At 58.7% G+C, this 27,128-nt stretch overlaps 1 protein-coding gene across 9 annotated transcripts in view; it reads left to right on the top strand.

Moving 5' to 3' along the window:
* The window catches only part of GRM4 (glutamate metabotropic receptor 4), a 152,488-nt gene that overhangs the window by 84,101 nt on the left and 41,259 nt on the right, over window positions 1-27,128 (top strand). For 8 of the 9 annotated variants that reach the window (XM_086706620.1, XM_086706621.1, XM_086706624.1 and 5 more), the window contains 5 exons: window positions 679-819; window positions 13,966-14,166; window positions 14,400-14,536; window positions 17,822-18,757; window positions 24,952-25,198. In XM_086706620.1, coding sequence (XP_086562746.1) covers window positions 679-819; window positions 13,966-14,166; window positions 14,400-14,536; window positions 17,822-18,757; window positions 24,952-25,198 — 1,662 coding nt within the window. The remainder of the gene's footprint in view (window positions 1-678; window positions 820-13,965; window positions 14,167-14,399; window positions 14,537-17,821; window positions 18,758-24,951; window positions 25,199-27,128) is intronic. The other variant, XM_086706619.1, reaches the window with a different exon arrangement.

Raw genomic sequence — 27,128 nt, 5'->3', positions numbered from 1 at the left:
TGGGCACATTACCTGGAACAGTCATCAATACAGAAGGGGCACTGGGAGGAGAGCCGAGGCATTCTTCACCCGCCAGCCTGCCCACCCCGGGGGCGCGGGGGCTGGTTCTGGGCTTAGAGCTGTGTTGGTGAGTCCTCTTTGGAACATCTGAAGGAGGAAGCCGTGTCTGTCAACGATGGGGCAGTTCTGAACTTGACGGCAGAAGATCTAGGCCCTGGTCTTGCTGTGTGACCTGGGTCATCCCCTCCCCTCTCGTCTGCTCTTTTCAGAACCAGAGAGCTTAGGTGCTCCCAGCTTTGGGCAGCCCCCACCAGACTCTCTGTTCTGATCGCAGGACGCCCAGGTGGCTCCTTCACACAGAGGCCCGATATTAGCATTCTGGTGGTTAAAAGGCAAAGCACCTCACCGGGCACTTCTCTTCCATAAAGGCAGCAGTTGTAAGATTACACGTGCTCCCCCTGGGACTTAATACAGCTCTTTTCATCTTGAATGAAACGAAAAGCTCCACATTTTGTTTTTTTCCCCGGCCGGGCCCTGGATCAGAGGCTACGCTCTTCCCTTCCTCCCTCCCTCTGCTTGGGCCATCCCTAAATCTCTGGGTAGCGGAGGCGGCAAGGGCCGGGGGCAGGTGGGGAAGGGGGGCGCGAGGCCCTGACGTCTTGGTTGGTTCCCTGCCAGGCTTCGACCGCTACTTCTCCAGCCGCACGCTGGACAACAACCGGCGCAACATCTGGTTTGCCGAGTTCTGGGAGGACAACTTCCATTGCAAGCTCAGCCGCCACGCGCTCAAAAAGGGCAGCCACGTCAAGAAGTGCACCAGTGAGCACGCGCGGGGCGGGGCCAGGCTGCGCCTGGGGGGTGGGGGGCTGGCCCTACCGCAGGAGTGGGGCGGGCCGTGGGGGGGGTGGAGCCTGGGGGCGGGGTCTGAGGGGGCGGTTCAGGGCCATTCTGGATGGAGGCCTTGGGTGTGGGAGGGCTCAGAATCCGAGAAACTCAAAGTGCTCTCATGCATCCTTGATGTTGCTGGGGATGGTGGGGGGAAGGGGCTCCTGGATCTCGGCAGAGTTTCCCTCCGGCCCGTGGCCACCTCGGGGTCCATCTGGATGTCCCTAGGACGAGCCCACAGAATTGACCCCAGCTGCCCTGTGTGGGAGTCCAGAAGCTCACCGGTGCGAGCATTGTGCAGAAACCTCTCGGTTCCATCAGCCATTCAACGAACGCCAGTTTGATTCTCAGGGTGTGCCTGGCCCTGTTCTAAGCGCTGTGGATATAGCACCGAATGAAAGAGTCAAACATCTCTTGGAATTTTTATCCTAGTAGGAAAACGTTTAATCGAGATAAATAAATCAACTCTAGAATATGCCAGAAAGCAAATGTGCAGTAGAAACAAAACAAAACAAACCAAAAAAAAGAGAGATGGCCTTCCTGTAAAGGTGGCTTTCGGGCATAGTCCTGAAAAGGATAGGGAATGAGCCCCAGGAGGATGGGACAATGGGTCCGTTTTACAGATTGGAAAAGAGGCTAGGAGAAGACAAGTAAAGGGACCTGAGTTCTCATAGATGGAGGGTGGTTGAGCAGGATTTGAACTCAGGTCTGAGCTCCAGGCCCTAAGTCCCCTAGGGTAGCCATCATGGTGTGTTCACGTTTGTATACATTCAGGTGTGGGTCCTTGTGTGCTCTCGGTCTGGGCAGTCCTGCAGCAGGATCCTGCCTCAGTGACTTTGAGGGGGCTCCGGGTGTCTTCAACATGAGTGGTACCTATGTGAGGGTGGTGAAGTCCCTCTTGTACCCTTCTGGGCTATTCTGTGTAGCTTGGGAGGAGGGCCAGATGAGCACAGGGCCACCTGACTGGGTGCAGGGACATGCTGCATGGAATGTTAGGCGGTGGGGAGACCCCCAGGGCTGGGGGAGGAGGAAGCGGGATCAGGTTGGTGGGCAGGTGAGGTGGATGCTGCCCTCTGGTGGCCAGGGCTCTCTGGGAATCAGGAATATTGGCCACTTAGGACCATGGGTATCCCCCGGGGCCCAGCAGGCAAGCTCATGTGTGGGTGTATGTGGCGGTGTGTGTGTGCACACACGGGTGTGCGTGATTGTGTATGTGCATGAGTTGGTATGTCTAAGGGAGAAGGCGTATGTGTGTATTTGTCTTATGTGGGGGCTTGTGTTCCTGGATGAGCTAATAACCATAAATACCACTGTGTGTCAAGTCTCTGTTGTGTCCCAGATACTTTACAGACATTATCTCACTTCACTCTTAAAACAGCTCTAGGGGCTTTTGTGGTCCCCGTATTATACAGGATACTACGGGGAGTCAGAGAGGCCAAGCAACTTGCCGAAGGCTGCACAGCAAGTGCCTTCATCAGGCAGTGATCACAGGGGAGGTTCAAGAAGTGCAAACATGCCTGAGCACAGGAGACTGAACCTTCATGGGTGACCGAGCTTCTTGTTCACCCCTTTTCTCCTGGGCATAATTTTTGAACACATCCCTTTTATCCTTAAAAGCGCCCAAGTGGCCTTGGAAAATGGTGAGTTCACCCTGATCACAGGTCACCAGGCCTGACTCGAGGATGGGAATAGGTGAGACTGGAGCTGGGGCAAGATGGGTATCTGGGGCCTCCCGTGTCTAGCCCGCCAAAGGCGAGGGGCTTTCTGGAGTCACCTCTTGGTCTGGGAGGGGCGGGAGGGAGAGGGCCTTGGTCAGCCCCCGTAGGCTCTACCCAGACGCCCAGGTCTCGGGATTCGCAAACGTCTCCCGCCGCGCTGGTGAACTGGGGAGAGGGGTACGTCTCCGCAGCCCCGAGGGAGATGTTTGGGCTGTAGGAGCAGGTGGGGGAAGGAGGCCTAGAGCAGAATCCAGAAGAGTGTAGAGCTTCCCTGCGAGCCTGAGGCACGCTTTGTGACCTCTCTGGGCCTTTGCTTTCTTATCTGAGAAATGGGGTCGATGGTGAACCGGGCCAGAGGGTATCTCGGGGTGGAAGTGACGAAGTATTAATGGAAGCACTTGATGAATTGGGAAATGGTGGCTCTCAGGCCCGGCTGTGCATCAGAATCACCTGGGAGCTTTTAAAACTATACCAGCACCACCCCAGACCCGTTACATCAGAACCTGAGGGGTGGGGCCTGGCCTGCGGGTTTTGGGAAAGCTCCCCCAGGTGATTTTATGTGTACCTAGGGTTGGGAACCGGGGCGGGGACAGCCTTGTTCACGGTGAATTTCCGTGGGAGCTTTTAAAGCTACCGATGCCTGACTCCCACCCCCAGACATTCTGAGGGAGTTGGTTCTGGGTGCAACCTGGGCATCGGGATTTTTTTAAAAAGTCCCCCAGGTGGTTCTACTGTGCAGTAAAATGTGGTAGCCCCTGGCTCAGAGGGAGAGGCGGTGATGGGAGGGAGGACGGCTTGCACCCCAGACCTGCAGACTGGGGGAAGGCATGAACAAAAGAGCTGAGGCTTGCATGAACACAGGTGGTGAGGAGAAGGACAGCACGATACAGCTGACCCTGAGCCCTCCTGCTGCAGCTGAAGCCCCAGGAGAGGCTGGCAAGAGTCCCGGCGTGGCCCCAGGTCAGGCACGGTGAGCCCGTCTATCTCGGGCTAACGTGAGGAGCAGGGCTACAGCCAGGAATGTTCGCTCGTTGGCCTGAGACACACCCTGGGTGAGGGGGAGGCGGCTCTGGCTTCCCATGGCCCCGCCCAGGTTTGAGCTGAGCCGCTCCCTTAGGAGAATGTCTTAGGCCTGGGGGGGGGGGGGGCCGGGTGACACCCACAGAGTGCTGCTCTGCCCCGGGACAGCTGGTGGTGGGGGCGGGGAGGGCAGGGGAAGGACTCATCCCCGGGTCTGGATCTGAACTCTGTGTCCTCCCTGCTGTGAGACCTTGGACAGGTCATTTCACCTCTCCGATTGTCAGAGAAGGCAGGGGAGTCACTGCCCATCTCCGTGGGCTGTGGTGAGGATGGGGGGCGGGGGGATACCGTGCACGAAGAGGCTGGCTGCAAAATGATGTGTATGATCAGTGTTGGTACAGTGGTTGTTGATGTGGAGGGTGAGTGGGAGAGGGGGATTTCCAAGTCTGTTGGTACCAATTCCGTCAGCTGTAGGATCCCGGATGCGAGAGGACAGTTGGTAAAGGCACAGGTGCAGAACCCATTTTACGGAAGAGGCTACTGAGGCCGTTTGAGAACATCGTAGCACTAGAAAATTGGCGGAACTGGATTTATACCCAGGCAGCCCGGCCCTAGGGCTGGTGCTGCTGTCTCTCCTTCCTTCCCACTTCTCCAGGCCCCCTCAGTCTTGCCGCTCCCCCCACCCCCCCCACCCCCCCACCCCCCCCCACCCCCGCCCCGCCAGCCCAGGCAGGCTCTCTGTTCTCTACGTACCCCCAGGCTGTCTCCAGAGTCTGGCTTCCCACTTACTTCTTCCAGGACGCCTGCCCCTCAGCACTGGTGGCCTCCTATTGGCCCACTCTGGTCCCCTTGATGCAAACAGATTCTGCAGTTGGCCTCTGCCTGTTTCAGTCCCACATGCCGCTCCTGGAGGGCGCCACTTCCCCAGCACCTCCAGCCTGCGTGCCGAATGGCTGGGGAGAGAACGGCTGTGACCGGACATAGTCTCAAAAGAGCAGCAGATATTGGCATTTGGAGATCGGGCTGGTATGTCTCCAAATGGTAAGGGTGAGAGCAGACCTGGGTGTGAGACCTGGTGCGGCCGCTTCCTAGCTGTGGGACCTTGGCGGGGCGTTTTACCTCTTGAGGCCTCGGTTTCCTCACCTGTAAAACGGGAATCACGGTACCCATGGCCATCCCCGTCCCAGCAGAGCTGTCTCGCTCCCCTTTTCCCAGGGAAGGGATGGAAGTGATCTGTGGGGAGCGCTTGCAAATTGCCCAGGGACCACCCTGCACCTGAGCCAGGTAGGGGTCCCTGAGTGGGGAGTCTTTGCAGCTGTCAAGGCCCAGGGGAGCCCTCCCCATCTCCCGGGCCCCTCCCTGGGAGCACGCAGAGAGGGTTCGGGAATTAAAGCCGTAAACAAGGCAGATGTAGCATCTATCTTTTTGACAGCCTGCCAGCCAGGTGATGGCTGAGCAGAGGAAGGCCCGGTTTATGAGGAAACAGGAGAAATTTACTGCCTGCTGTTCCCAGGGGCTGGGAACTCCGAGAGGGAGGGTGGCCTCATGGCAGCTGGGATGTGTGGGGAGACTCCTGTCACGCAGACCACGCTAACAGCCACACCACCACCACCAATGGTAACAACAGCTAGTCGTTAGATGGCATTTGTTACTTGTCAAGCTCTGTTCTAGTGGTTTGCTTTTAATCTTCCCGGCAACCTCTTTTACAGATGAGGAAACTGAGGCACAGAGAGGCTAAAGACTTGCCCAAAGTCACAAGATCATGCGTAGCAGAGGCTGGGATTTGAACCTGGCCGGTCCAGCTCCACAAATATCCCGCCTCAGAGCCGCTGATGTCCTAGCCCTGGGGCCTTCCTGGGTATTCCAAGCCTGGCTTTGAAGGATCTTCCTATTCGCACATTCCCAAAGGAACCTGAGAAAGCCTCCTTCCTGGGGGAAGGAGGGAAGACCAACATTTGGGATTACCCATTATCTCCAGCGGGTGCCAACCTGTGCCACCCATTAGAGCAATTCGTCTTTACTCAAGCCATCAGCCACTTGGTGGCCGGAGGGCTCCCTGCCAGCCCCCGGCCCCCAGTGCCGCTTCTCACTGGTTCCAGCGGCTTTCACGGAGGCTGATTGCATGCCACCCCCGAGCTGGACTCTGTAAGGGCCACTGGCCTGCCCGGGGAGCTCTCACTGCAGCTGGGAGACAATACAGCTTTTCAGACAAGGTGACGGTGGGTAGGATAGCCTCAGCAGTCAGTGCCACGGGTCTCCAGGGAGGGCCGAACCGTGAGCCTGGAGAGAGCAGACTCAGGAAGTCACTTGGAAGGAAATGGAAAGTTCTGGGGGATCAGGGAGGTTGTGCTTTTAAATCGTGAGGTCAGACGTTCTTGCAGAGAAGGTGATGCTTGAGCCAAGACCCAAAGGTAGTGAGAGAGCCAGCCGTGTGGAGACCCAGGAACGAGCTTGCCAGGCGGAGGGCACAGTGCGTGCAAAGGTCTGGAGGCAGGCTCACACCTGGCAGGCCTGGGGAGCAGTGAGGAGGGCCCAGTGGTTGAAGCGGAGAGTATTAACAGGAAGGAGGTGAGGTTAGAGAGGCGGGGCTGGCTGGCCCATCCCAGTGGGCCTTGTAGGCAGTTTGTCGGGATTTAGTCTTTTATGCAAAATGAGACAAAGCCATTGCGGGGTTTGAAAAGAGGATTGATGTGATCCGATTCCTGTTCTCACAAGCTCACTCTGCGGCCTGGAGAGGAGGTGGGGTGAGGGTAGAGTGGGAGACCAGTTCAGAGGCCGGTGCTGTAGCCTGGGCAGGAGGTAATGGGGCCTGGAGCAGGTGGTGGCCCTGGAGGTGGGAAGGGGTCAGATTTCTTTGTCCGTTTGGCAGAGTGGCCGTGGAGTTTGCTGAAGGATTCGAGGTGAGAGAAAGAGGACAGTAAATCAAGGGTGGCTGCATGGTTCTTGGGCATGCACGAGATGGGTGGAGGAAGGTTGGGCTGGGGTGGGGGGGGGCAGCCAGGAGCTCAGTTTAGGCCTGAGATGCCTGTTGGATGTGGGTGTAGAAGCCTGGCTGGCCTTGGGATTTGGGGAGTTGTCAGTACATGGATGGGGCTGGCTGGGGACACCAAGGGAGGGAGTATCGTTGGGGTCCCTGCACTGAGCCCTGGACACTGAGATGTCAAGGGGTGGGGAGAGGAGCCGGCACAGGAGTGGAGACCAGAGCTCGGTCCCCGTCATGCATGGTCACGCTGCAGGTGAGATGGGATGGAGAATGGGTGAGGGGATTTGGCAGCGTGGGGAGACTCCTTGGAGAGATGGGTGCCAGACCAGGATTGGAGTTGATCAGGAAGACAAGGGAGAGAAATTGACGATGGTGGGTAGGAACAATGCTTTCGAGAAGTTCCATTGTACACAGAGAAAGAGGGATGCTAGCTGGGGGCGGGGTGTGTGTGTCAAGAGAGGGGTTTTGTTTGTTTAAATGGGGGGAATGACAGCATATTTCCACGCCGATGGGAAAGATCCACTGGAGGGAAAGCCAGGTTCTGCCGGAAGAGGAAGGAACATGACTGGGTGATGGGGGAAAGGAGGCAACCATGTGGGGCGACTGTGTTTCCCGTCCCTGGAGCTGCCTCCCCTTTGCCCCCAGGTCCCGTCCTACCCTGTCCAGGAGAGTTAAGCCCAGGCTCTCCTCCTGGGCAGAGGTGCACAGGTCTTAGAATCGGCAAGGGGCAGAGAACAGCCTTGCTTGCTCTTCTCCAGGTATTACTCTTGTCTAGTGGTCCTGGGTGCCGGGTGCCTTTCACAGACCAGGGGACCAGAACTCAGAGATGCTAAGCAACTTGCCAGGTCTGCAAGAGGCCGAACGGGGGGGGGGGGGGGGGGCGGGGGAGGTTCAGGCTGCTCCCATCTGGCCCCGACACACATATCCTGTTTCTCGAACTGGGGATCTGTGAACATCTGGAGACACGTGCTTGAAGTCAGACTCTCAGGGACCTAGGAGTTCCAGGATGAGACTTGAACTTCGCTTTTTCATGCAGCGACCTTCCGGAAGGTATCTTTACCAATTTCAGAGACAGAGCTTCTCTGCTGCTGTGGTCATTTGCAATTGGAAGTCTCTGTCACAGCGGGACCACCAACTTCCAATGTCAATATTTTCATCCTGGGGTCATATTCTTGCGGGTCCGCAAGAATTGTTTACCTTCGAAAGGGGCCTGCAGCTGGAGTGTACCACCACAGAGCCAGAGAGAACAGCTGGGAGACAGGAGTCCGCCTCGACTGGCCAGGTCACCTTACCTCGTGCCACGGAGGTGGTGATCCCCATCTGCCCCGACCGGTAATCCCGGAGACACCTGAGGTGGTTCCCTGGGACAGAGAGGAAAGAGTGGATGCTGGGTTTGGAGAAACAGGCTGAGGGACAGAGGGGACCAGGCTGAGTTAGAGATACCTCAGACTGGAAAGCAGGTGTCTTGATGGAGGGCAGGGCTCAGCAGGAACCAGGGTATGAGGCTGAAGAATAGGAATGGGACCCTGGACAAGGGACAGCCTGTCATGTGATTTTGGGGCACGACGGGCAGGACTGGGGAGCGTGGAGCCCAGCCTCAGGAGCAGGACTCAGGGGACCCTCAGAGAAACCTGTGTGTTTCAGGGAGGTGACAGGGAGAATGCCTCAACCACAGGCGGTCAGGAAAGAGGGGGATGGCCAGAAAGCAGCTTTGTCCCCCCATCTGCGTATCGGCGGGCGGGCTGACCTGGGCCCCTGTCTGCCTGGGGTGGGCACCCCACGCTTATCTCAACTGGAGAGAAGGAGAGCCAGCCTGTGCCAGGCCGTAGGCAGGACAGAAGGGGTGCCCGGGCTTGGGGAGAGGTCCCTGGCTGTGGGATGCTGCCCAGGGGAGGAGGGCCCGGGAGGACAGGAAACAGGTTTACAAAGCCCTTCTGTATATAAGGTATGATGCTGTGTGTTATGTCTGTGCCTCCTTCATCCTCCTGCTGGCCCCTCAAGGTCGGTATGAGTACCTCGAATTTATATTTGAGGAATGGAGATCTCACTTGACCTAGGTCATAGAGCTGGTCCGTGGCGGAGCCAGGAGACAGGCCCAGCTGGGCGGATCCTGGGACCCTCTTACGCTTCTCCCCGGAAGTCTGCCCAAGGGGTGAACACTGGTGTGTATGTTTGCATATTTGTATGTAAATTCAGGCTTCTACGTGTAGATGTGTGTGTTGTGCCCACGCACCTTGCTGGATTACACGTGGCTGTGACTGTGGACATGCCAGCCGCTCTCCCCCCAGTCCCCTCCATGCTCCCCCACCCTGTCTCTGCCAGTGGAGTTAATTAATGCCCCTGGGAGCAGCCCTTGGCCCAAGATTGGCAGGAGCTAGAGTGTTTGTCTCCTCCGATGGGCAACGCTGTGTCTGTGACGCAGTGTCCCGAAGGTCCCCAGCGGGGTTGAGCCCACCCGGTATCAGCTGCCTCCCTTCCCCATTTCTGGTTCCTACCCGCTGCTGGTGCTTCCGGGTGTCACCTCCCAAAGAAAACACTTGCGGGCTTCTTGGCCCAACAGTGGGTGAATCCGTTGGTGACTCTGGATGAGTGCCACGCGATATATATGTTACCTGTGTTTATATGTGTTTGAACACGGGTGTGTGTATAGACCTTGTGTATCAGTGCATGCAGGTGCACGCGTAGACGTGTACATGCGCGAGTATACACGTAACTGATTTTGTATTCCTTTACGTGAGGGAGCCGCTTCAAGAATGCGTGGCGCGCGAGCGAGGGAGGAGGGTTGCAGTTAGGTGGGGTGAGTTGTGGGGAGGTGATGGGGGAGATGAGGAGGAACTCTGATTATTTCAACCTTGAAAACTCATTTCAATTACAATTTACAACCTGCAGACAAAGGCTGCAGTCACCGTAGTAACCATCGCTGCAGGGTTTTGACGGAGAAAATCCTCTCCCGATGCTTTCCCGGCTGGCTGTCACCCGTGGCAGAGCCAAACGCATCTCTGGCTCACTGTACCCGGGGACACAATTAGGACATCTTCAGACTGTTGCTGCTGTCATTGCCACCATGTGTCTGGGATTTGTCTCTTCCGATAGCTCTCAGAAATGTGTGTCATGCTTCCTTCCGGAACTGCCTGGGCCTGGGGGTCCCGCCCATCCGTGAGGGGATTTCCCGACTCCCCCTTCTCTCCACGGCCACCACCTCCTCTAGCCCTGGAGACAGGGATCCTTGACCCCTGGGCCCCAGAGGGAGGGAAGGAGGCAGACCAGGGACTGGATGGAGGGAGAAGAAGGGGAGGCACTGTTCAGGGTGGGGGAAACCCCTATGGAGCTAGAGAGATCCAGGTTCAAATCCCAGCTCTGCCGCTTACCAGCCAGGCCAGTCCCCAGGTGTGTATGCCCATGTGCTAGTTACCAGGGTTCCTGTAAGATTCTGGATACATCGCTTGACCACTTGCAAGCCTCAGTTACGTCCTCTGTGAGGGGGCCAGTTCCGCCTGCCTCCCTCGGGGAAGAGAAAATGCCAGGCGTGTGAAGGCTCTCGGTGAGCACCAGCCATGCCGTAGGGTTATTTGCTGAGGAATCAGGAGGTGTGCGGGGAGCCGTGCTGGTTATGGGCACAGCGTCAAACATTCAGGACAGAGCACTTGTCCTTGTTTAACTTGTGTTTATGATTCCTGTCCACCCCCCGCCCCCAGCACTGTTAGCCACTTAGGCTCTGTCATTGTTGCTTCCTGAGGAGCTCAGGAGAAGGGCCCTTGGGGTTCGAGAGGTGTCGTAGAGGGTGCGCTCAAGACCTGGTGTTCCCTTGTGAATAAAGGTCCTTGCCGGACCTGTTTTCTCATCTGTAATTGGGGCTGGATTTGAGATAAAAGTCAAGGATGTGACGAAAGTGTGTGGAGAAGTCTCTGGAAGTGCATGGCTGGCCCTTTGACAACTCTGGGGTGGAGATTCTGGAGGGGCAGCACTGATGGGCTCCTGAGAGCCCACAGGATCCCAGACCCCTTCCCGCAGAAGCTTCCCCAGGCAGAGGCGGACTCTCCTGGGGAGGGTCTTCCCCAGTCTGGTGTCCGTGCAGGTGGCTCTTGATCCCAGCGAGAGCACTTGGTCCTGGACCCAAGAGGCCCAGGAATGGATACTTCATTCCTCCCCTGCCCCAGTGAGGAGGGACCCCTGGAGGAGGAGAGAGGAGAGGCTGAGGGTAGCTCAGGTGGGGAGGTGCAGCCGGGGTCCCTCAGCCCAGTGTGTCCTTGGCTTTGGCAGAGAGCTGCCTGCTCTCTGCAGCGGCCACAGCCTCCCCTCCATCGTGGTTGATAATTCAGTCTCTCACCCATAAGAAATGAGGGTGTGATGGGAGTCCGGGTTTGTTGAGTGGTGTTTTATGTTTTCCATTCCTCAGGCCGAGGGGAGCAGGACCTGGGGCTGGGTGGGGTCCAGGGCTGGGGCTTTCCATGCAACCCTGCCCCAGCCCCCTCCCTCTATTGCCCTTTCGGGACAGGATTGTCCCTTCTGCGTCTCTCCTGGTCTTCAGAACTTTGTGATCAGACACTCAGACAAGAGGGCAGGCTGGTGAAGCTGGAGAATTTGTCTTTCGTGTGTATTCCCGTCTGTTTGTGCCTTGGCCTAGAAATAATGCCGTCTATTAGCAAAACTCTGCTGGCCCAGGAGCTCCGAGGCAGGGATGGACTTACACCTCTTTGTGTCCTCCGGTGTTGGGCAAACCTCTGTAGCACTTGGCAGAACACCAGGCCTCTCTTTAGGTCTTGTGAGTATTAACCTGCTAATTCTCATAGGGACCCTATCCTGACCCTCTGAGGTAAGTACCATCATTATCCTCGTTTTGCAGATGAGGGAACGGAAGTCTGAGAGCTAGGGTTCTAGCCCAGATGGTCTGGACTTCGAGTCCAGTCTCCTGCAAATGCAGGGCAGTGACAGTGGACAGTGAGGGCCTTAGCTGACCAGGAGAGAGCCAGGGAGGCAGCTTCGAGGTCCACCCTGCCCCCAGTCCTGAGGCCACACGGTAGGAGCTGTGGGCCTGTCAGGACTGAACAGTGTCCCCAGAGTCAACTGGGCATCTGCCCTCAAACTGTCCAGTCTGAGTACTGGTGACTCTTGATCTCTGACCCTGTGGTTGGGGTAACTGGAATCAGGTTCTGCCCTTGGTCACAGGGTCATGGTGGCTGAGGCAGGGATATGAAATGTGCCACCAGCTCTGTGGGAGCCCTGGGCAGGTAGGGCACAGTGACCGTCTACTGGCTAAAAACGCAGGAACCCAAGGGGTTAGCTGGGGACTCCTGAGGCCTCAGGTCGAATACAGTCTGGAATGGGGGGGGAGGCGGGGAGAGGGGCTATAGCTGGGGACACTCATCTTATCATCAAGAGGCCTGGCCCACTGGCCATGTGACCTGGGCCTTTCCTCTCAAGGCCTCAGTTTTCTCATCTGTAAAATGACAGAATTGGAGCAGACGACCCCTTTGGTCCTGCCATTCCTAGCATTGGGATCCCATGATTTCTGTCATCCACTCAGCAGGTGGGGAGTATCAGCCCTGAGCTAGGCTGAGGATGGGGTGGGGTCCCAGCCACCTGGTCCGGCCAATTGAAGGGACACAGAAGTGCAGCCCGGTCATCCCCACATCCTGGTGGGGCAGCGACCGTCCTCCGGGTGGGAGGGGATTAGATGGTGGAGAGCCCACGGGGACAGCAGTGGGTTTCTCTGTACCCTGTGTCTGTCTCTGAGGTGTCCAAGGCGGAGGGATGGGCGTGGGGACCCCTGGAGTTCCCAGGGGAGCAGGGCCCGGCGCTGCCCCAGCCCTACCTGGCCCCCCGCACAATAGACATGGGAGGCCCAAGCTGTGGCCCGTGGGGCTAGGCTGGGGTGCAGCCACTTCTGCCCCTGGGGAATCACCTCTGCAAGTGATGCCCATGGGAGGCCCGCTAGCAGGGAGGCAGGGGTGTATGTGGCAGGGGATGGGAGGCGTGGCTTGCGAGGGTTAATGTCTCTGTCCTGGTCTCCAGGGAGGAAGTCTCAGGCCGTGATGCGGCAGGGGCTGTGGCCTCAGGAGCGGAAGCCAGCCTTCTCTAGCATTCTGCCCATCCCCTCCCTGCCTCCACTCTGCATCCTCCAGCCCCTTCCTCTCCCCTCCCTGCTTTCCTGTCCCCCTGATGCCGCTCTTACTATCTGTCAGGCCGAGAGTGGTGCGCAGGCTTGGAGCTGGAGTAACTGAGTTCAGGTTCAGCACTTTGTGGTTCTGGGACATTGCTGGGCTTTCCTGTGGGGAACCATGGGGACAATTACTCACCTCATAGCCCCCTTGTGAGAATTCGGTGAGTTATTATGCATAAAGAGCTTAGAACAATGCCTAGCACAGAGCAGATGCTCACTAGAAGTGATTCGGATCGTCTGATTGTTACTCTGGCCCAGGCTAGGAAGCGCCTCCTCCTCCAGAAAGCCTTCTTGGCCTGCTCTGGCCTAAGGTCCTCTGTTGCCCACCTCAGAACCCCTCCGCCCCCCATTCTGACAATTTAGCACAATGATAATGTGGATTAGTCACCTACTCAGTGCCAAGTGTTTTCCGTGCCTCATCTCATATAAGCCTCTGTGGGGCAGGATTATGATCCCCTTTGTACTGAAAGGACACTGAAGCCTCAGGCAGCCAAGGAGCTTGCACAGGGCCCAGGGCCTAGGGGGTGAGGATGGGAGACCGGACCCCTAAGGCCACGGTGCCCTAGGGAGGGATGATGGTGACTTCTGGTGTCTGGGGCCACTGGAAACCATCGAGGGGGCACCAGGTGGCCTGGGTCCCGAACCCTGAAGGATCCGTAGCCAGGCTCTCATGTTTTCTGGGCTTCAGTTTTCCCATCTGTATCCTGTGCCGGGGGCAGCGTCCCCTGGCTGGAGTGGCTGTCCATGGTTGAGCTGCCCTCACTGTCATAGCTCTTGTTCTGGCGATCCCCAGCCTGGGCGAGGGCCAGCCGCTGGCGTGATTAGTCTAGGCCAGGCTGGGGGACGTCAGGCAGGCTCCGCAGCCACAGGGAGACCCCCTGGCTGACTGCCTTCTGAGGGTGATCAGGACGTGCGGGCCTGTCCTGGCTGTCCTGGGGCTTCAGGGCGCACGGTCTGGCAGTAGGGTGGCGAGGGCAGTGGACCCTCCGCTTCACTTTTTGGGATCGTCCCCCAGGTGCTTCCATAAGACCATCTCTTGGGTGATAGAGCAAGCGCTGGGCTAGGAGCCAGGAGGCCTAGGTGTGCAGGGAAGGGCTGCGTCACCTCTGTTGGCCCCGGGGAGCCGCTCTGGTTCCCACCACATGGTCTGTGAGGATGCTGGGCCTCACGGACGCCCCACTCTGGCTGTCCCGTTGCAGACCGAGAGCGCATTGGGCAGGACTCGGCATATGAGCAGGAGGGGAAGGTGCAGTTTGTGATTGATGCTGTGTATGCCATGGGCCACGCGCTGCACGCCATGCACCGTGACCTGTGTCCGGGCCGCGTGGGGCTCTGCCCACGCATGGATCCCGTGGACGGCACCCAGCTGCTCAAGTACATCCGCAACGTCAACTTCTCAGGTGGGTGTCCTGGGCCATGCAGCCAGGGGAAGGGCTCCCAGGGTTCTGTGGGGGTAGGAGAGTAGCGGGGTGGGGGGTGTCTCCTCAGATGTTTCCAGGGGGTGTAACCTCTCAAGATGTTCCACACAGGGGCCTCCCCAGAGGTGTCTCTGCCCTAGGCTCGTGATCCTCCCTGCTTCTTAGTAAAAGCTCAGCCAAGACACTGAGTGCGTAACACTCCCCGGCCCCTACAGGCATCGCCGGGAACCCCGTGACCTTCAATGAGAATGGAGATGCCCCCGGGCGCTACGACATTTACCAGTACCAGTTGCGCAATGGCTCAGCTGAGTACAAGGTCATCGGCTCCTGGACCGACCACCTACACCTCAGAGTAAGCGCCTGGCAAGGGCAGGGAGGGGCCCCAGGAGGGAAGAGCAGGGGGAGGCAGCCACTGTGGAGCCCCGACCAGTCCTGACCCTGGGGTTTGCTGCTACCAAGTGGGGACTTCCTTCTGTGCCCCTTTCCAGGCCTCAGAGGGCCCTGAGTGCCACCCCAGCCTGAAGTGGAGGAACAGGACAGCTGGACTTCTGGTGGCTGGATCCCTGTCCTTTCCCTTGGCCTCGGGCCGTCCTGCCTTCCACCTGCTGGCAGAGAAAGACCCCGGAGTGAAATGGCTCAAGGGCTGGGCTGGTGTGGGGAAGGGAGATGAGGAGGGGGAGGGCTGCGTTGGGACAAAGGAGGACAGTGGCGTAAGGCAGAGGGCGAAGTCAGATGGGGTTTCTGGTGGTGGGTAGAAAGCTGTTTGAGAGCATTTCCTACGGCCATCATACTGCACTAGAAGGTCGTCATTTTTCTGGGTGTTATGGGCGACTGGGGGTGGGGGTCTTCTCCTGGGTCTTCCTAGATACATTTTCCCGGCTCGTGATTGTCCCAGGGATTTGGTGGCTTTCCCCCTCTGGCCTTCAGTGTACCTGGCTGAGAATGGAGCCATGTTTTTGGAGAGAGAGGACTTGTGGTTCATCCCCCAAGGAAATGCCTGTAGACTTGGCCCCTCCCTTGCAGGATGAGGGGTGAGACGTGCTCAGGGTGGGCACGGTGTGACAGCCAGATGGACCAGAGAGGCGCAGGAAGCCCATGTCTGGCCTCAGCTATCTTTGCACCAGACCCTGGGCAAGTTGCATCGTGCCCCTGCTGTCCCCTCTTGTAAGAATCTTCCAGCGATGAGCCCCTTGAGCTCCTCAAAGCACTTTCTGCCTGTGATTCCATTTAGCTCTGACAATCTTCTAAGCCAGAGGAAATATCTCTGGAAACCCAGCCTGAGGGATGTTCCAAAGGCCACACAGCAGGGCGGGGGGCAGAGCCCATTCCTACAGCAATGCTCCTTGGGTTGGTGAATGGAGACAGACAGAACAGGGCAGGTGGGGGCACTTGGCAAAGTGGGACAATACCCCAAATGGGGGCGTGTCTCATTTGGGTGCAGTGGGAGGAGCAGTGGGGGCCAGTGATTCAGTTCAGCAGCAGCAGCGGCAGGAGCTAATCCTTGCTGAGCACCTGCTGTGTACAGCTCCTGTTGTATACCCGCGACCCGGCTGTGCGGATGGCAGCCCGGTGAGGCGGGTACTATTTTTATCCTATTTCACAGATGTGGTAAGTGAAGGCAGGGCCGCGGTGTGGGGGGTCCGTGGACTCGTCCCGGATGATACAGGGCCCCTCCACCAGCATGGAGTTGGGGCCGGGGTTGGGGGGGAAAGGCTAGGGGGAAGGGGACCTCAACCGTCTCATCTTCCCCACTTTGTCCAGTGCTCAGTTTGGTCTGTGCTGTGGGGAAAGGAAAAGGAAGAAAAGACTTCACCCTGCCTGCCACTGTCTTCCCCCCCAGGGTCTGAAAGTGAGGCGGCCTCTCGTGGCCAGTGCCCGGACCTCACTTCTTCTGTGACAGAGTCCGCAGAGATTCCCTGGGCCCCCACTGTGTGCCAGCTCCGTGCTGGGGGCTGGCTGTGCCGCAGGGAACAGACGCAAAGCCCATGGCACTGACGTTCTGGGGAGATTTAAGAATTTCATTATGACTCCTAGATGGAAGCCACAATAAGTAACAAAGGGCAAAGTGGCCTCATATTTGCTATCATTGGATCGGGGGGGGAAGCAAAGGCTCCGAGAGGTTGAGGTGTTTGCTGCCGGGCTCATGACTGGCTAGCAATACACCTGTGGTCCCAGGATTCACCCGCGTTCGTTGCTCTTTCCACCGGAGCCAGAGTTTTTTGGCACAGCCACTGTTGCCCTGTGTCCCCCTGCGGTCTCACAGCTCCAGTGCACAGGGGTTGTCCTGCCTCATTGTTCCTGCGGGACGGTGGCACTGGGTTGTTGCTGTGCTCTTGGGCTTTTAGGACCACGTGGCCCTGTCATGCCCGGAGCCCTGAGGTTTCCTTCTCGCCTCCCATGAGGCCGTCTTTGGACACCCCCCCGCCCCCACCTTTTCCTCAACTCTGAAACCCTCCCTTCGCCCGACCAACCAGTTAATCTTTCCCTGGGAGCGAGTACCCAGCCCAAAGGAGCACCTATCTGGCCAGGCGTGCTGCTCTCCAAGTGTGACCTCTTCCTAAGGGCCACTTTATTTGGAATAGAGGCTTTGTTTTTTGTTTTTATTTTTTAGAGAAAAAGAAAGAGTGCAAATGGGCGAGAGGGGCAGAGGGAGAGAGAGAGAGACAGATAATCTTAAGCAGGCTCCGCGCTCAGCACGGAGCCCGACGCGGGGCACGATCCTACAACCCTGGGATCTCCTTGATCCCACAACCCTGGGAGCCCCTCCATCATGACCTGAGCTGAAATCAAGAATTGGATGCTCAACTGTCTTAGCCACCCAGGCACCCCTGGAACAGATGCTTTGAATATGGCTCCCAAGTGTAGTCTGACTCCCTCTGCTCAGGGCCTAGAGTTCTTCTGGGCCTCTCCCCTACTTTCCAGACTTTTGTAACCCTGAATTCAGTAGGGTGTGCCAACACGCCTGTGGCTCCTTTGCTCACAGCAGTTGTGTCTTCGGGGACATATGACAGTGACTTGCACGAATTTAGAGCAAGATGTAAAGAAACGCTAACCCCTGGGCACATATTACGCATCCTCTGCGGAAACTTCTGTTCATTGCTCTCTGCTGAACTCAGCTTCCTGAGCCGCCCGGAGGAGGCCCCTTGGGCTAAGCCATGAGGCAGCGCATTTCTCAGCATGCACATAAGTCACCTGCGGGGTCTGGCTAAAACTCAGATCCTAAGACAGTAGGTCTGGGGTGGGCCAAAATGTCACATTTCCAGCAAGCTCCTGGGTGATGCTGCTGCTGCTGGTCTGGGGACCAGCAAGGGCATAAGGGGCTGGGGTTCAGAGCTCTTGAGCTCTCTCTGCTTCCCCGGGTGACTCTAGGTTGTCACTGCTGTTCTCTGGGCTCCGTGTCTCCATACGGTCCTTGAGAGTTTAGGATTCCCCATAGGTCAGCTATGTCTGAATCACGCGGTGAGGGTAGGGGGGGGACTTATTTAAACTGAGCTGTTGGATCCGGCGGGTCCTGGTGGGGCTGGGCGGCTGCATTTTCCCCCATTTAACTGGGTGATTGAGGCGTGGGGCCAGTGGGGTGGCCCGGGGCACCGGGCGGCATATCCTGAGGCCGGCTCCCCTGTGCTGTCGTTGGCAGATAGAGCGGATGCAGTGGCCGGGGAGTGGGCAGCAGCTGCCCCGCTCCATCTGCAGCCTGCCCTGCCAGCCGGGCGAGCGGAAGAAGACCGTGAAGGGCATGCCCTGCTGCTGGCACTGTGAGCCCTGCACGGGGTACCAGTACCAGGTGGATCGCTACACCTGTAAGACCTGTCCGTATGACATGCGGCCCACAGAGAACCGCACGGGCTGCCGACCCATCCCCATCATCAAGCTCGAGTGGGACTCGCCCTGGGCCGTGCCGCCCCTTTTCCTGGCCGTGGTGGGCATCGCTGCCACGCTCTTTGTGGTGGTCACCTTCGTGCGCTACAACGACACGCCCATCGTCAAGGCCTCGGGCCGCGAGCTGAGCTACGTGCTGCTGGCTGGCATCTTCCTGTGCTACGCCACCACCTTCCTCATGATTGCCGAGCCTGACCTGGGGACCTGCTCTCTGCGCCGAATCTTCCTGGGGCTGGGCATGAGCATCAGCTACGCGGCCCTGCTCACCAAGACCAACCGCATCTACCGCATCTTCGAGCAGGGCAAGCGGTCGGTCAGCGCCCCGCGCTTCATCAGCCCGGCCTCGCAGCTGGCCATCACCTTCAGCCTCATCTCGCTGCAGCTGCTTGGCATCTGCGTGTGGTTTGTGGTGGACCCCTCCCACTCGGTGGTGGACTTCCAGGACCAGCGGACGCTCGACCCCCGCTTCGCCAGGGGCGTGCTCAAGTGCGACATCTCGGACCTGTCGCTCATCTGCCTGCTGGGCTACAGCATGCTGCTCATGGTCACGTGCACCGTGTACGCCATCAAGACACGCGGTGTCCCGGAGACCTTCAACGAGGCCAAGCCCATTGGCTTCACCATGTACACCACCTGCATCGTCTGGCTCGCCTTCATCCCCATCTTCTTTGGCACCTCGCAGTCGGCAGACAAGGTGAGTGGCGGAGCCCCCCGGGGGTGGGGGGTGCGGGTGGGTGAGAGGCCGTGAGCCCGGAGGCAGCCTCCGGGGGCTCCCCGGCCTCTCACCCTGCTCTGGAGATGCCTTCTTCCACTCCCCGCTGCCTTCTCTGTCTCCAGTCTGTTCTCCAGCCTCCAGGTTGTCTCTCCTGTCTCCCACCCTTTCTCTTCTCCTGCTTCGCCTTCCCTCCTATCTCCTCTCCCTCCTGTCTTCCGCAGCTCTTTCCCTCTTTCCTCTCTCCCTCCCATCACCTCCCTCTCTCCTCTCTGTCAGCCCTGGACGCTGACCCTCTGTCAGCCTCCGTTTTCTTCTAGACTCTCCCTCACCTCTGTCCCTACCCAGCCCCATCTTCCCTGCCTTCCACTCCTCTCTTCCTCCTCCTCTGTCTGCCCCTCTCTCTGCCTTCATGGGATCCCAACAGATCCCTAGGTGAGGGAGGGAGGGATCAGGCACTCACTCCTTCTTTCCTGGTCCCCGAGCCTCCGATGCCCCGGGAGCCGGGGATGTCATCCGCTCCAACATCCAGAGCTGCAGAGAGGTTGTGTCCTGCTGGCTCTGTCATGCCATCCTGTGGGCCTGGACTCACCCCAGGACCCTGTGTACTCTGCCCACAACCCGGCCCCAGCACTGCCTGGCTTCTGTGGGGTTTTATCTTAAAGGATTGGGAGTCCCGGAAGCCAGAGGCCAGAGACAGGGGGGATTGTGGGGACTGAGGACCCCAGCTCCTGGTCCGAGCTCCATGTCTGGGATCCTGGGCAAGCCAGCTGGCCTCTCCGCCTCAGTTTCTTCATCAGTAGATTGGGGCCATGATCCTTCTCTTGCGGTCCTTAAGGTGTTGTAAGTCACATGGCATGATGGGTGTGAAGGCAGTTTACCCACTGTGGGGGGGGGGAGGCTGGGGCTGAGGAACCCGGAGGAGGGTGATGGGGACAGGGTCAGAAAGATGACAGGGCAGATGGTGGAGGACCCGGAGGCTGTGGGAAGGATGCTGGCTTCTACCGTCAGCGAGTAGGGAGCCACAGTGGGGTTCTGAGCGGTGAGGAATGGAACATAGTTCAGATTTAGAAGGATCCCTCCTGCTGCTGGGCGGAGCCCTGAGGAAGTGAGCCAGGAACAGGGCCAACGTGGGGGTAACTGCAGTGATCTCAACAAGGGGCTGCTGGCAGCAGGGGTGATGGGAAGCGGGGGCTCCTGCAGGTGGAGCTGGCTGGATTTTGGATGGACTGCATGTGGGGCAAGAAGTGCAGAGGAGAATCAAGGATGGCTCTGTAGTTTTCGGTGTGCGGATCATCGGAAGGAAGGGATGTCCGGCCCTAAGGTGGGGAATCTGACGGCAGAGGAGCCTGCTTGGGGGCAGAGATCGGGCAGTCCTTTGGATGTGCTAAGTTTGGGATGCCTGTTAGAGGGCCAAGTGCCGCCGTTGAGCCAAAAGTTGAATATGCTACAAGTCCGGGGTTCGGGGCTGAGGGCCGGGCTGGAGATGTAGCCGGGGGAGTCGTCAGCCCATGGATGGCGTTTGAAGCCATGAGCCCACCCAGGTGTGAACTCCTAGGGATGCTTGGCTTTCGGTGAGGCTGCTGCGAAAGCTGCCATGGATGGGGTGCTTGTCATGTGCCAAACACTCTGCCTAATGGCCAGCAGGCTCCACAGCAGCAGGCTAGGGTAGATGTCACCATCCCAATTTACAGATGAGGACGCAAAGGCATAGAGACGTGAAGTGATTTGTCTGAGATCACACAGCCAGTAAGTGGCATGGCTGAACTTGACCCTGTTCCGCCTAACTCAGGAGCCCAGTCCACGCTGCCCCCTGCAGCCCCGGGACACCTCCCTGCCCTGGGGCTTCTTTGGCAGGTACCACTTCTCCAACAGTTCCTCGAGGGCAGGAGCTGTGCCCTCCATTCTGAAACCCGTGGCCTGGCCCAGGGAGGCCTGTGGCCTGTCTTCCAATGGCGGCTGTGGGCTGAGGGGTCCTGAGAAGCAGACGTCAGTGCCCTGAGGTCAGAGCCCTCCGGTTTGGCTCCAGGTCACCCTGCACTCTGACCTGAGTCAAAGCGGCCACTGGGCCCAGCTCATGCTGTGAGCCAGGTCTCCAGCCCCCCCACTGGCCTGCGGGGTGCAGGTGCAGACAGAAGCCCCTTGCCCCGCAGTGCCCAAGGGGCCTCCAGAGCCAGCAGGGGAAGCCATGCCCCAGTCCAGGAAGCTGGCGGCTTGAGAAATGACCTTCGGCATTACCAGGAGGCTCCTTCCCTTGCCTCCTCAGGGAGTAACAGTACAGGGCTGGAAGGCAGACAACACGGTGGGTGAGCCCCTTACTCTGACTTCCCGTAGGTTCCTCTGGCTGCTTGCCAGCACAGTGCTACCCCGTGGGGTCCACACCCTCCCAGGGTGTCAGACCCTCCAGCGGCCGAGGCCCAGCCCCCTCTCTCAGCTCCCACATCTCTCTAGGCCACCCTGCCTGCCTCTCTTTTTTCCCTTTTTAGGAGGCTCCCCTCAGTATTGATTATGAAAAGGAGCCTCTGAAATGATCTTTTCTGAGGCCCAGAGAGGGGCAGGGACTTACTTGCCTGGGGTCACACAGCAGGCTGGCCTCACACCAACTTGTGGCCTAAGACCCTGCTCTGCACCTGAGGGGTGGGACAGGGGACACGACCCTCCCCTCTGGGCTGCTGAATGAGGAAGGGGAGGGGAGCTCTGAAGTCCCTGCGGGTTCAGACTGCCAGACCTCCTAGAGGCATAGGCAGTCCTGGGGCTGTATCTGTGCTGTGTTTTGTCAGCACTACAAGGTGCCCCAGTGGAAGCTGTAGGCCTGGCTGCTGTGTGTGTGTGTGTGTGTGTGTGTGTGTGTGTGTGCCCAGGCAGGGGTCTGAGTCAGGCATGAGTGTACAGGGGTGAGTTCAGGTGTGTGTGCGTGTGAATGCAGAGATGCGTGTGTGTATGGGTGTGTACGTTTGTGGGCACGGGCGTGTGCCCAGGTGCGTGTGCACACACGTCTGCAGGTGCCCAGCAGGTGCCCGTTTCCCCCCGCGTGCAGGTGCGGGCGCAGAGTGAAGCTGTCAGTGCTGCTCTGATGAGCAGGCGGACGGATTTCCCAGCATTAGCCCGGATTTCCAGGGGTTATCACTGCAGCCGTGTGGCATGACTGAGCCGTCTGGAGTGTGCTTTCTCTACCGCGTGGGGTTACTGCTCAGTCAGCCTTGGGCGGGACCTGGCCCCAGGGGCTGGCCAGGTTGTGGGGAAGTTCATCGATCTGGCTTGAACAGATCCTGGGGATCTCAGTAGCCACTAGGGTCGGCCTGGGCAGAAGCACGGAGCAGGCAGAACTCCTCAGTGCCCCCAGCAGGGCCCCCTGTACCATATGCCCCCCAGGCCTAGCACAGAAACAGGAAAACGCATCGTCGACCTCCAGGCAGCTCCTTTCTGTGTCCTTCGCCCCACCCCCAGGGTGACCTCTGTCCACACCCATCAAACCCAGCCTGCACTCTGGGGAGCGGTCACTTGTGAGGCTAAGGCAGGACTTCTTGCAGAGGACAGAGTGTGGCAAGGGCCCGACCGGAGAGGGGAGCAGGAGTTCAGGTACCTCTGTCTGGGAGATGGGCGAGTGGGAGAAGAAAGCACATCCCGGAGGTTGCCTCTCACCCCATCTGCCTTTGAGAGCTGCATCCGTGCCTGGGCCCCTGCCCTCTGGGGGTGCCTGCTGGGTTCTAGAAGTTCTAGAGGACCACTGCTTCTTTGAGAGAATCAGCATGCTACGTGCACCTTCACACAGGAGGCCCCAGAATGGTGCCTGATCTGGGGGTGGGGTGGGCATTCCAGACCCTGGGGCAAGGAAAGGGACTGGGGGCATGCAGCCCCCCTTCTGCTTACACAGAGGGGGCCACTCCCAGCCTGCATGGCCAGAAGAGCCCCCAGGGCCCAGGCTGGGAGGGTGGGCCCCCAGCAGATGGGAGCAGCTTTGCTTAGCTTTGATCTGTTTACACTGCATCTTGTATTTTGTTTGCAGAAAGGCTCCTAGGCTGAAAAGCAAAATAGAAAATAGAACACCAAGGATTGTGCTCTTCCCCCCCACATCCCCCCCCCCCCCCCCCCTGCTCAGGGCTGGCTCCATGGTTTTCAGGGCTCTGTGAAAAAAGAAGGGGAAAGCCCCTTGTTCAAAAATGATTCAGCATTCAAGATGGTGGCAGTAGGGCATGAAACCAAGTGTGTATACCCACGGAGCTGACTCTGCCTGGGATACTGGAGGGGCCTAGCATCCCATAGTGGGTCAGGGCAGAGTGGAGTCTGGCCCCCAGGCCTCTGGTCCCCAACACAGGGCTGTGTCCACTGCAGGGCTCAGAGAGGGGCTTCTGTCCCTGGTCCCACCAACTCCACATGGGCCCAACTGCACCCTCCTAACCCCACCCAATCAACAAGGTGGAGCAGAGGGTGTATCTGACTTGGAAACATGACGCTTATACCCAAGAACCCCCAGTGTGAGAGGCAAGACTGCCCTTGCCCTCAGGGAGCCCCCAATCTAATGAGGGAGACATAGCCTCATCCAGTCCAATGGTGAAGATGTTGATTAGCCCAGACCTTCATTGCTGTCTCCAGTGGTGTGGAGCCTGTCCCCTTCCCTCCCCCTCCCCCGCCCCAGCCACCAGGCCCACCTCAGCAGGTAGAAGAGGTAGCCAGCACCCTCCCACCAGCTAGTCATGCTTGGAGGTAACGCTGTCACCGGAGGGTGGGAGTGTAAGGGCTGGGGTGGGGTAGAGTGGGGATGACTGTGTCCAGAGGGGTGTGTGCTCCCTGGGGACTAGGCTCGTATTCCCCTGGGCCTGTGACATTTCCTGAACAGTGACAATGAAACAGCTTCTCCACACTCCCATCCTCCTTCCCCACGCTGCTGTGCAAGATCACTCAGCTTCGGTCTGTGTTTGGGTGGCCCCGTGGGTTGGGAGAGGTAGGTGCTCTCATCCCATGGCACTGATGAGAAAACTGACGCCCAGAGAGGGGTTGAGACTTCCTCAGGGTCACACGCCTCCCTCCTTTCAGACTTCTCCAGCCTCTCTCCCTAGGGGAGCTGGAACAATAGCCTTCAGACCCAGGTCATGAGGCATTTCTGGAGAAGGGCAGGAGATGGGGTGGGATATGAGAATGGGTGTCATGGGGGGGGGGTCGGATAAAGCCGGGGGTCAGGGAGAGCTTCCTAGAGGAGGTGGCACATCAGTCAGGCCCTAGGGGAGGGGACCCAGGCCTAGAAACAGCCGATGTAGGGGGCAGAACATTTCCTGCCTTCCCTATGCCCAGACCTGGGGGCCACAGCCTCGGCCTCCTCTGGCCCCACCCAGGCTGAGGGGGCGGCTAGAGGGGCACCTGAGGCTTGGAGGACTGGGAAGGAAGGAGGAGGCGGGGAGGGGACCCCAGGCGGCGGTGGTGGGAATTGTCAGGCCCTGCCTGGAAGGCCCCACTATTGAAGAATGGATTAGCCGACACCCAGATTAATGGACTTTCATTTTGCTAAACATCTGTCACCGTTAGTGCTGGCGAGTGAGCGTGAAATGAGCTTTGACCAATGCTGCCATCGCCATATCTTGCCAGGCGCTGTGGTTCCCGTGCCAGTGCTCTGCACAGGGTGGCGTGTGTGTGTGTGTGGGGGGGGGGGTGGCGCGTCACTGAATGGACGCTTGGTCAAGGGGCTGTGGCACACCCACTGGGAGTTACTGCACCAACAGATGTTCCTTCCTCTCCTTCCCAGCCCCGCGCTAGGGACTGCTCCTGGGAGGCTCAGCTGTGGTCCCCTGAGGGCCCTACCTCCCTATAGCACGTAGGAGTGGGGAGCCCTTCCGTGCACGTAGCACGTGCCGGGCATTGTTCTATGTCCATTCACCGTTTGTCAAGTCATTTCACCCTTACAGCCACCCTATGAAGTAAGTGCTATCATATCATGCCAGTGTTATACGTGAGGAAACTGAGGCACAAGGTGGGACTTGTCCAAGGTCACATAGCTAGAAGTGGTAAAGCCAGGATTTGGTCTGGTCTAAAGTCCTGGCTCTATACCTTGACTCCCTTTTGCCCAAAGTCAGTGGGACACAGGGCTCCCGGGGTCTGTCCTCTGTGTGTCTGTCTCTGGGGTTAGGGCCCCTGAGGCGCCAGGCGGAGCCTTCTCTGACGCCGTCCCCCTGGCCCCCCTCCAGCTGTACATCCAGACAACGACGCTGACCGTCTCGGTGAGTCTGAGCGCCTCGGTGTCCCTGGGGATGCTCTACATGCCCAAGGTCTACATCATCCTCTTCCACCCGGAGCAGAATGTGCCCAAGCGCAAGCGCAGCCTCAAAGCCGTCGTCACCGCCGCCACCATGTCCAACAAGTTCACGCAGAAGGGCAGCTTCCGGCCCAATGGTGAGGCCAAGTCTGAGCTCTGCGAGAACCTGGAGACCCCAGGTGAGTGCCCAGCCCTGCTCCTTTCCCTCTGGGCCCGCCCAGGCCAGTCTCCTCCTTCAACAAGGCCCGCCCCCCACCCCCGGGGACCCAGGCCACGCCCCTCCCAGAGCTGGGTCCTCAGTGGGTACTGGGAGAGCCCCGAAGCCACAGGTGAGTGGGAACTCCGGGAGAACCCTGATGCACCAGGTTAGTGCCCCTCTGCCCTGCCCCATCCTAGTAACCAGGAGAGAACCTCAAGGTCCCCCCCACCACCTAGCCCTGGCTACACCCTTCCAGGGATATCTGCCCACCTGTGGTGAGGCCATGGGGGAATGTGGTTCATGCAGAACGATGGGGGACTCTGGGATTTCTCTGGTCAAGGGGTTGTCTCGAGGGCCCTTGCCTTCTGGTCCTTAAGTAACCTGGGCACAGAGTCTCTGGTGCCAGCCTGGCCACCTTCTACCAGGGCCCTGAGGGTATGGGGCCTCAGGATGTGGGTCCCCAGGATGGGTAAGGGAAGGAGTGAGTTGGACAGAGGGCCTTCAGAGGCCTCAGTTCTCAGGTAGCAGGGTGTTCCCAAGGGATTGTCCAAGGAGACCTCAGCAGTAGAGGGGGATGGGGAGACAGAAGGACACAGGGACCTTGGCATCTAAGGGGCAGGCCCAAGGTCTCGGCCTGGGCAGGAATGTACATGGGAGGGAGCAAGGCCACCATCTTTGCCAACTTTTCTGGTCCCCCTGCAGCCAGCCCTCTGTGAGAAGAGATTGAGAGGAGAGAGAGGCAGAGCATGTGAGGGACAGGTTAGACCTTGGGGGCACCTGTAATAGTGGTGACCATTTCCTAAACCCTGATTGTGTATCACACCTACCATGTACCAGTTTTCGTCTTCACAGCAGCCTTGAAAGGCAGGTATTTTTATCATCTGTGTAATACAGAAGAGTAAAGGGAGGCTCAGAAAGATTAGGGACTCACCCAAGTCACGCAGCCAGCAGGCACCCGGCCTGGACTTGACCTCCACGGTAGTATCACTGCTCCCTTCTCAGAAGGACGGAGGCCTCTGCCCTGGGAGGTGAGCCATGGGGTCTCCCACCTGTGGGGTGAGAGATAGAGGGGTTGCTATGGTCACCCTGCCCCCTCTGAGATGCTGGCTCTCTCCCCGGACATCCTGCAAGTGCCCAAATAGTTTAAATGGCAGCATCTCCTGCCTCCCCTGCTCTCTGAGAGTCCTGGGGGGCTCCCGTTGGTGGGGAAGGAGGAGCAGAGCCCCCCCCCGCCCAGGAGACTTTCAGTCCCAGAGGGACCTGGGAGTTAACACTCAGCTTCTTGCCTCTAGTCCTGGGGCAGAGGCCCCAAATGGACATCGGCCATGGCAGCAGGAGGGATATGAGCTAGACTCCAGGAGGGTCTGGAGCACAGGCTCCGGAGAGGAGGCCCTTTGTCATCCGCAAGTAGGTCAGGAGAAATAGGAGACCTGGCCTCCCTGGTGTGTTTTGGCCGGGGCAGCGCCTCTCACAGGCTCCCCACCTGTGGCTCCGGGTGAAGCATCCTCCCTTCCTTTCTGGGCACGGCTTCCGCCTGTTGAGTGACTGCCACCTGTGGAAAGAAGGAGAGTCCCTTCCTACATCCAAACAGGACTTTTTACTCCCAAAGCCCTCTCCCCTGTTCCGTGATCTCGACAGGAGGCCCGTGAGGCCTGGGTAGGGCTAGAGGTTTGATTCGCAGCCGAGGCCCAGAGAGGGTGAGGGATTCTCCTGAGGTCACACAGCAAGGTGGTAGCTGGCTGGCCCCACACAGTGTCTTTCCCTTGACCCTGACTTCACATGGCCTCCCTATCTCTGGGTCTCCATTCTCCGGGCAGAGCAGTATACCTGGCTTCTGGCACACCCCTTTCACTGACATCCTGATGACTCTGTGTTGCCCACCACCGCCCCCCCCCCCCCCCGCCGTCTTT

This window comes from Puma concolor, chromosome B2 (assembly GCF_028749965.1).
Source record: "Puma concolor isolate L17-30 chromosome B2, mPumCon1.1.hap2, whole genome shotgun sequence".
In the NCBI taxonomy this organism is placed as follows: Eukaryota; Metazoa; Chordata; class Mammalia; order Carnivora; family Felidae; genus Puma; species Puma concolor.
Note: the sequence above shows the minus strand (reverse complement) of the source record. Positions and strands in the feature narration are given on the sequence as shown.